Source organism: Medicago sativa, chromosome 2, assembly GCF_051527215.1.
Source record: "Medicago sativa cultivar Bolivia chromosome 2, Bolivia_mono, whole genome shotgun sequence".
Taxonomy (NCBI): domain Eukaryota; kingdom Viridiplantae; phylum Streptophyta; class Magnoliopsida; order Fabales; family Fabaceae; genus Medicago; species Medicago sativa.
Genome location: NC_140750.1, coordinates 46,839,817 through 46,850,116, shown reverse-complemented (window position 1 = coordinate 46,850,116; position 10,300 = coordinate 46,839,817). Strand labels below are relative to the sequence as shown.

Below are 10,300 nucleotides of genomic sequence, written 5' to 3'. Positions count from 1 at the left end.
GTCTGTATGAGTTGGCTGCGAATAAAGAGTGGTCGGTGGCGGAGGCTAGGAGGGTTATAGTGCCGGATAGGGATGGGAGGGGGTGTGGCGTCGTCGTTTGTTGGCTTGGGAGGAGGAGAGTGTGAGGGAGTGCTATGTTTTACTTGATGACATTGTTTTGCAGGAAAATGTTCACGATGGTTGGCATTGGCTTTTAGATCATATTCACGGATACTCTGTGAGGGGAGCATATCATTTTCTCACTACCAATGGGGAATCTGTGGATAGGTCTCTGGTTGACGATGTCTGGCAAAAACATATTCCGTCAAAGGTGTCTTTGTTTGTGTGGCGTCTTCTTCGCAACAGACTTCCCACAAGAGACAATTTGGTGCGGCGACATGTCCTTCATCATTATGCATCAATTTGTATCTCATGTTGCGGGGAGCAGGAAACGGCAAAACATTTATTTTTATCTTGTGACCTTTTTGGATCTCTGTGGTCTCATATTTGGAGCTGGTTACATATTTGTTCGGTTGTGCCTTCTGATATCAAACAACATTTCATACATTTTACTACCATGGCAGGTTTGCCTAGATTTACTTATTCTTTTTTGAAAATTATTTGGTGTGCCTCTGTTTGGGTTTTGTGGAACGAAAGGAACAATCGTATCTTCCAACATACGGATTCCACTATTGCAACACTTGTTGAAAAGGTCAAATTGCACTCTTTTTTATGGCTGAAATCGAAACATGGGACCTTTAGTTACAGTTATCATGATTGGTGGAAAAACCCGCTGTTGAGTATGGGTGTCCACTTGTAATTTTTGGTTTTCAGGTGGTACTTTTCTGTTGTGGCTACCATGATTGTGTAAATATTTTTGGTTGGTTTGTCTCTTGCACAACTTGTGCTGGGTGAATCACCGTGGTTTATATATATATATATATATATATATATATATATATATATATATATATATATATATATATATATATATATATCATTTTTGTTTGTTCAAAAAAAAGAATTTATGTGATCAATTAGACCAACTCTGTACTAATCTAACTGTTAACTAGTAACGTTTAGCTAATTTTTATATCATTAATAAGAAAAAAATCTTATCAAGATGGGAATGCTAAATGTAGACATGTCTTCTAATTCCTTCAGCAAGACCTGAATCTCATTGGTGATTAACCATCCTTTTGAATTATGGGATAAATGTTTAGGCAATATACTTAATTTTCGTTATTAAAATCAACACAATTAATAATTTTCTTAACGACCGCACACGACTTTAAAAGACAATCAAAATAAGATGGACGAAGAGTATATAATTCAAAATATTTCACATTTTTTTTAAAGGAACTCAAAATATTTCACTTATTATTGGGATGGGAATGGGATGAACAAACCCATAAATTAATGAGACGGACGAAGTATAACTCAAAATATTTCCCGTACTATCTTGTCACATTTATAAATAAATATCTATTTTTCAAATTTATTAAATAATCGATGTATCAAAACTACTCCCTCCGATCCTTAATATTCCTACTAATATTAAAAAGACAAACATTAAATAAGAGGTATAAAAGTCTTTTAAACAATAACTATACCTTAAAAGCTGCGACGTTTTCTTATAAATAAGATCAATTTTTTTTTTTGAAAATTTTCTTATACTCCCTTCATTTCAAAATGAGTGCCGCTTTAGCCAATTGCACACAGATTAAGGAATGAAATAAAGTAGTCAAATGTCATAACAATTTTACTAAAATAGCCTTACTGTATTTGACAAAGACAAACTTAAAGTTGCATTGAAAATTGTGAGAGAGAAAAAAAGTTGGAGTATTTATTGAGGGCAAAGTTGGAAAAAAGAAATTAAAGTTGCATTGAAAATGTAAAGTGACATTCATTTTGAAACAATTTTTTTGATTAAAACGATACTTATTTTAAAACGGAGGGAGTATATAGAATCGAAAGGAGTATATTATAATCCCGATACATAAATCATTCAATGTCCTTGCAAAAACCAATAGAAGGGAAGGTAAACATAAAAAATTACTCTCTCCATTTCAAAATAAGTGTCAGTTTAGCAAAAAAAATTGTTTCACTATGAATGTCACTTTACATTTTCAATACAACTTTAATTTTTTTTCTTCCAACTTTACTTTCAATAAATACTCCAACTTTTCTCTCACACAATTTTCAATGCAACTTTAATTTTGTCTTTTTCTTATAAAGTAAGGGCATTTTAGTAAAAATGTTACTACCTCCGTCCCTAATTATAGGGCCCTTTTGAAAAAATAACGGGAATTAAGATAGTGGATATTTGTATTAAATATGTTTGTAATTACTATTGTTTTTACAATTTTATCCTTTAAGAGAGAGTTAGTTTATGTTTTCAACATGTTATTTATAGCTGATTGAAGAAAAAGATGTATAATAAATAAGGGCATGTATGTAAAGAAATAATTAATGTAGTTGAAAATAGCAAAGGAGTCTTATAAAAAGGGACAAAAAAATTTCTCAAAAGTGTCTTATAATTAGGGACGGAGGTAGTATATCCAATGATTATTTCATTCCATTTCTTAATTTGTGTTCCAAAACCTAAAACGATACTCATTTTAAAACGAGGGAGTAAATTCACAATTTTATGGATGCCCTCAAAAACCGGACGTGGCAAAATTCTATTTCCCCAAATAAACAGCAAGGTCAGGTTCCTCATTCTCGATGCTTTCACTTCTGAGTCCGTGCATTTTGAGCTTGGTAAATGGTCCCAAATTCCATGTTTAATTAACGTTCAGGACCACTTTTTTACAGCTCATTAACACTCCCTATTTGAGGATCTTGTATTAATTTTAAGTTCTCAACATGGCTAGACAACAACTCTGATAATGAAAAATGAACCACTTTGAGCTATCTATAACCTATGCTTGATCATAAAATTGATAATTAAAGATTTTTTTTAAATTTCTCATACTCCCAGATGAATTTCACTTTTCACTTTCAACATTTTAAGTATAGTGTTTTGGACTTGGAAATGGTCCCTAATTTGTGGACCACTTTAGTTGGCCACGTACGCTAGGACCAGAACATGTTTTTATTTATTTAATCTGTATATTTTATGATTTTCATAAGTTTTTTTCTACAGGTGAATTGGCATAAGTTTTATTAGGCAAAGTTTGGATAAGTTGTTCTCATGAGTCAAACTCGGTTAATAAGGATATTGTATAAAGTTCGCGTAATTTGTCGGTTGAGTTATACTAATACTTCAATCCACTTGGTTTTAGTATACAAGTATTTTTTGGGTTAAATTCCTCTTTAAATCTAAATATAGGCAACGGAAATATAATTCTTTTTGTTTGACGGAAGAAATATAGTTCTTGTATATATAAAAAAAATCTCGAATATTAAAAAAAAAAATCCCTTTTTTATGTAATAAAAAATTGTATTTTTCAAAATATCATTCATGCAAACTTATTTTATAGGAATAAAAGAAACTATCACATGTATAATAACAAAACTATAAGCAATCATTTAAGTACAAATGTGACAACAACATTTAATATTATAGAATGCGAGTTCTAACTCATTACACGAATAATTATTTTAGATGTCTCAATGATATTTGATATTATAGGACTCGAGTTCTAACTCACTACATTAATAATCATTTTAGAACTATCTTATATTGTATTTGAACTTTTTCTCTTAAAGTTGGAAAATCAAATTTTTCTCATGAACTAACATTACAGAGATCGCTAGATTCTTTGAAACGAACGAAAAAAACAAGTTATCACTATTATGCGACCTAATGCAAGTGGTTGATCGATGTGCACTGTGTGAGAGTTTAAATTAAAAAAGAAATTGAAAAACGAATTGAAATGAATTATATAATATTTTATGATTAATTAAGTTTTACTTGCATTTTACATCAATCTCAAAATTCTTTTTGCATATGATAAAAATTGAAATTTGATCAACATGCTGTTGTGAAAGTCAATACCATGATCCACTCCCAAGAAGGAAAAAAAATTGTGTTCAACCATTTTTTTTTGTAGTGGCCGACGTTTGAACCCCAGACCTTACATATTTTATGCATTGTCCATACCAACTGAGAATTTTTGTGACAACTTTTTTCTCTTTTTTCATTGGTCAAAAACAATGGAGAGAGAAAAGGTAGAAAGAGAATAAGAGCATAATGTGAATATAATATAAAAAGTTGTTAAAAAGTTATCATAAACTGGTTGTACAAATATCATTTCTCCTTGAAGAAATATCAAAATCTACTAATCTCTCAACCTCTCACTCCCCCAATAATTGCATATATTTTAACCATGAACAATCATGTTTTAATAAGATGAAATAGAATAAACTCTTAAATAATTGTTTGGACATACACAAAGTTATCACCTTATGGTTCACAAGACATGATACATGTAGCACAAGGGGCATTACAATATAAGCAAAACCCTGTTTAAATTGTCACATCGAATTAATTAACCGGTAACTCTTGGTTACACTAATAACGTAATGCCTGAATCTCTACGTCTTTGTGAGAACGATAGAGGGTATAGATAATTGGTTTCTTTGTTTAAATTTGGTTGAATTGGTCCTTCTCAATTTCATGATAAGAAATGTTCTTATATAGTGCCAAGGCAGGCAGGGTGCCAAAATTATTTAAGTAGCTAAGTTGTGAATATCGCAATTAAATTGATATTTAAATAAACTTTTGTCGTGATTACAATAATAAGCACATTATTTATTGTACAATATGTAACTTCATATGAATCAAAATGGGTGCTATAGTTTTTAAATTGATTTAGCAGAAATTATACCTTAAGATGCTTTCTGTGACACATGGTTACTACAGGAATATTCTAGTTACAATGACGTTCTACTTGAAGGAAAGACTGTACTTTTAGGTACCTATAATAATGCAAATTAATATAATTTTCTTTAATAAGAGTAAGTAGGTACTCAATTAAGCAAGTAGGGTCTTAGCAGAGACAAAATCAAAGGGCCATGTTGCAATAGAAACATAAACAGGAAAAAGCTACCTACAATTAAGTTGTAGAAAATTTGATCAGACTAAAACAGCCTTTACAAAATGATTATAGGAACATAGGCTAAGATAAGACAAGCATATACAAAGAGAGATTCACCAAACAATTTCTTCTAAGACCGATACACAAAGTGACTTTACACAACAGCATGTTTATAACTTTACAAGCTTTTAATATGACTAGTACTTTGGATAATGACAACTTAACATTGAGTTCATTACACTCAAAAAAGGTTTTCAAATTTGGGCAAGTGTTATATTTTAACCAATTTACCACTTAACTTGAAATCCTAATTATTTGAGGCAAATGATAGTGACAGTGGCACTAATATTTTCACCAAAACAGTTTAGCATTCTCTAATTAGTGAAACGAATAGAATGATCACAATAAATAGATAATGTAGAAACTGGAAAATTTAAATATGACCCATCATCAACCTCTCTGCCTCACATAGTCACATAATTCGCGGTTCGTTCCGGTACGCGGTACGGGTACGGGTTCGCGGTACGCGACAGGAGAAGAATTCGGTACGTATAGGGGTATACAGCTTCGATACGCTTAGGTTCGTAGTACTAATAATACCTAAATAAATATAGTGAGCTATAAAAAAAAGTATTTTTTTAATAAAACTTATAATTACAAAAAATATATTTATAGTTAAAAAAGAAAAGAGTTTACTTCTTAAAGAAATCACTAGGTCATACAAGAGAAAAACCCAATTTCCACAATAACCCAAATTTTATCATCTTCCTCATCAGCAGCCGCCACCACTGTTCCATACCTAATTTCTTCTACCAAGTTTCTCACTCTCCACTCTTTGTTCCTGTTCTTCTCACTCAGTCCTCAACTCATGGTGATTCATTTTATATTTATTTTGTAGTCTAAACCTTTTTTTCAACCAATCAGCAGTAACCATGCTTTGGTACTCTTGGTTCGCTGGTTTGTGCGTACCAATACGCCGAAGTACCCGAATTCGGTACGCACGTACCAATTTGCAATTCTCCCTTGATTACACGAATTATGTGACTATGCTGCCTCATTCATTGGGTCGGGTATTGAAAATTACATGTTCAAAAATATAATGTTAGATGAGTTGATTTGATGTAAGCTAAATTTCTCTATGTGTAGGCTATGAAGTACAGGTTATGTGTAGTATACCGTGGGTGCTAAATGAAGAAAGTAAGAAAAACAAGCTCGTGAAAGCAAGGTGCTGTCAAGTGTGTCAGGGTTTTTTCTCATCTATGAATTGAATACAAATTATCACCTGCTAGGTTTAGCAGGTATAAGATAGGAAATAAATTCAAAAACAAATTGAAGAGTAGCATAACATAGCATGTGAAATAACAGTATACCCAAGTTGGAGTTGGAGTAAAATTGGAATCAACATGTTAGCACATTCCTGTTTATTATTTATTTGGCATTTGTTTGGTCAGTTAAACTGTAAACAACAGTAATATTTTATGAAGCACGGACACTCCTCGGATTAAGTGTGTCCTGGTGTCGGACACGTGTCGTGTCGGACACCGACACGACACGACACCGACACTTGTATTTACACTGAATTATGTAATTTTCTCAAATTATTAGCAGTGTTGGCGTGTCAGTGTATGTGTCGTGTCTGGTGTCCATGTCCGTATCTGTGCTTCATTTATATATTTTTACAGTTTGTGGTATTATTGTACAGTTGTACTATAGTTTCTGGACCCTGAAAATCGTAACAAATCACAAAGGTTAATGGTGGTAGTGTGGTACTACACTGATAGTAGTAGACCCAGACCCAGGAGGAACCACTTGTTGTACCCAAATCCCAATATTGGATAAACAGCATCTAAATTATCAAAAGCCAACTTTGGTACCTAAGGCTACTAAAAATTGAAGGCACACTAGCGTGACATTAGGGTACCTTTTAAAAAAAGTTGAAAATTATATAAGTAGTAGTATCAATCAAATATCATGTGCTAGCACTGCAGATAGCTACTCAACACAAATTAGTAACCCATCATGCTCATACATTTTACAACTTAGCTTCTCCCTTAATTTTCTCACACATCACTTTCTTTATTTCTTTCTCCTCTTTTTTCTCTACTTGATTTTAAGTCCCACTCTCAAGCCCACCACTCTATACATTACATTACATTACACTCACTCTCTCCCAGCTAAAACTCAATTATAAACACACACTTCTTTAGATGCAATCAAACTTCAACTTTGCTTCCACACACTAACACTTATAAGTTCAAAACTGTGTGATAAGTTTTGAATTCTTATGGAGATAGTTTCAGATTCTTCTTCCCCATCAAAGACAAAAGACATCGACGGCCTCCTTGCCAATGTCGGCTACAAAGTCAGATCATCTGAGCTACATCAAGTAGCTCAGAATCTCGAACGATTAGAAAGCGCGATTGTGAACTCATCGAGCGACATTTCTCAATTTGCTTCGGATACAGTCCACTATGATCCCTCCGACATTGGCAATTGGGTGGACAATCTCCTCTCCGAATTTGACCACACGGCCTCTTTACCCTACGATTTCTCTGAACTTCCAGATCTCTCAGCACCGCCGTCACAACACCACCACCACCACCAATCCTCTACGACAGTTAATACTGTCGAAGAAGATTCTGCAATAAAACTCGTCCACATGCTGATGACCTGTGCAGATTCCGTGCAACGTGGTAATCTTCCATTGGCTGGCTCGTTAATCGAAGGCATGCAAGGGTTGTTAGCAAACATGAACACAATCTCCGGCATCGGAAAAGTCGCCGGATACTTCATCGACGCTTTGAACCGTCGCATCTTCGGTCAAAACAATGTTAGCCACCAAGTTTCTCTTTACGAGAACGATGTTCTTTACCATCACTACTACGAAGCTTGTCCATACCTCAAATTCGCACACTTCACTGCAAATCAAGCTATACTCGAAGCTTTCAACGGCCACGATTGTGTCCACGTCATTGATTTCAACCTCATGCATGGTCTTCAATGGCCAGCGTTAATTCAAGCTCTTGCTCTTCGTCCTGGCGGGCCTCCGTTTCTCCGGCTTACCGGCATTGGTCCGCCGTCGCTGGATGACCGTGACAACCTCCGTGAAATCGGCCTCCGTCTCGCTGAACTTGCACGCTCCGTTAACGTTAGATTCGCCTTTCGCGGCGTTGCGGCGTGGCGGCTTGAAGATGTAAAGCCATGGATGCTTCAGGTGAGTTCTAAAGAAGCTGTGGCGGTTAATTCTATTTTTCAGCTTCATCGTCTTCTCGGATCTGAATCCGACCCGAATTCTCATTCGGGTATTGAAATGGTTTTGGGTTGGATCCGGAGTTTGAATCCGAAAATCGTTACAGTTGTTGAACAAGAAGCGAACCATAACGAGAACGGGTTTATGGAACGGTTCACGGAGGCATTGCATTATTACTCGACCGTTTTTGACTCGCTTGAAGCGTGTCCGGTTGAACCGGATAAAGCTATGGCCGAGATGTATTTACAAAGAGAGATATGCAACGTAGTGTGCTGCGAGGGACCGGCTCGAGTTGAGAGACATGAACCGTTGGTTAAGTGGAAGGAGCGGCTCGGTAAAGCCGGGTTCAGACCGTTGCATTTGGGTTCGAATGCTTTTAAGCAAGCGAGTATGTTGTTGACTCTGTTTTCAGCGGAGGGTTATTGCGTGGAAGAGAATCAAGGGAGCTTGACTTTGGGTTGGCATAGCCGGCCTTTGATTGCGGCTTCGGCTTGGCAAGCTGTGCCTTTGTTAGATGCTGAAACACTGCGTTTTGATTGTTGAAGAATGGAGAACTTGGTTAACTAGCAAATATGAACAAAAGAAGCATTGTATTAGCTCACTTAGCATACTGTATATTTCTCCTTCTTTTAGTAGTATTTTTGTACCCTTAATCATTTTGCGTGCTCAATATCTCTGACTTGTTTTTATTATTAAGTAGCCATAGATAGATTTTTGAGGGGTTTGCTTATCACAAATTGCTAATTTTCTCATATTTGTAATATGCCATGGTTCTAAATTGCAGTGGAGGATAAATAGTTCATTTGGTTGAGTTAAATTGATTAAATAAATTGTCTTGAATTCGAATTCTGACAAAAAAAAGAAATAGTAACGTAACAATTAAGCAATAGTAATTAAAAAAATGATTTAAATGGAAATCCATAAAACCATTATTTTACCATTGTATTTGTGTTCAACATGAGAAATGTGATGGATAGAAAGAGTCCATTTAGGTTGAAGCTCTGCCTCACAGAGTACGTGGAATTTTGGTTGAAGCTCTGCGTCATTTAAAGTGCACCAAAATTATTGATAAATCCACTGCCATAGGAAATCAACAAGTGTTCAACCTATGAGGGAAATCAACAAGTAAAAGAAGTTAAGACTAACATGTTGGTCCAAGAGTATGAGCTCTTCAAAATGAAAGAAGATGAAGATATTGAAATCATGTTTTCAAAGTTTCAGACTCTTGTTTCTCGCCTTCAGGTTCTTAATAAGAGCTACATAATAGTTTATCATGCAAAGAAGATTCTGAAGTCTAAAGGCAAATATGTGAAAGCTCTTCAAGCTATAGAATATGAAGAAGAGAATCCATAAAGGAATTCTGAAGATGGTTCTGATGCTGAAGAGATGACATTCATACCAAAATACTTCATTACCTGACTAAGAAAAAGAAGAGGTTTCGGGTAGAAGCAGTGGATCCTAAAGATCAAGCTACATAGAAAAGAATGATGATCAGAAGAGTTGATTCAATTGCAAGAAACATGATCACTTGATTGCTGAATGTCCAGGTCTTCAAAAGAACAAGTCAAAGAAAGAAAGTTCAAAAAGGAGAACTCTAGTAGTAGAGTCAAGAATAAAATAAAATAAAAATGGATGAGTTTGTTGAAATATTTATGCAAAAATAAAATAAAAAATTAGATTTTGTTAGTTGAGATATACATGCAAAATAAAATTGGAGGGAATTGAATGCATAAGATGATGCCACTTGTAAATTGTCCTAATAAAAATAACCTTACTTTAATATGGATAGTAGATTTTATTATAATTAAAATTATAAGTACAAATGTTTGTGATTTTCAAATTGTAACAAACCCAACAAATCATGCTTATCTTTTTCAATGACAACAACAATAATAATAGATTTATGCCGAAACAACATGAGCTCTCAAATTTTGACGATTTTAGGGCGATTTAGTCACTGTTCATAAAAGCTTCCCTTATTGCTAAGTAACCTACCTAACCACCGTATACCACCAACTAAACCACC

The 10,300-nt window shown here is 34.5% G+C and overlaps 1 protein-coding gene across 1 annotated transcript; it reads left to right on the top strand.

Moving 5' to 3' along the window:
* The first annotated feature begins 6,830 nt into the window (after positions 1-6,830).
* LOC146946940 (protein SLENDER RICE1-LIKE 1-like) lies at positions 6,831-9,139 on the top strand. The gene has a single exon (XM_085744733.1). The coding sequence runs from the start codon at positions 7,309-7,311 to the stop codon at positions 8,815-8,817; it is 1,509 nt and encodes a 502-aa protein (XP_085600859.1). The 5' UTR covers positions 6,831-7,308; the 3' UTR covers positions 8,818-9,139.
* Positions 9,140-10,300: the final 1,161 nt, after the last annotated feature.

Coding starts and splice junctions, on each gene's coding strand:
- LOC146946940 (XM_085744733.1), top strand. CDS start 7,309: ATGGAGATAGTTTCAGATTCTTCTTCCCCATCAAAGACAAAAGACATC.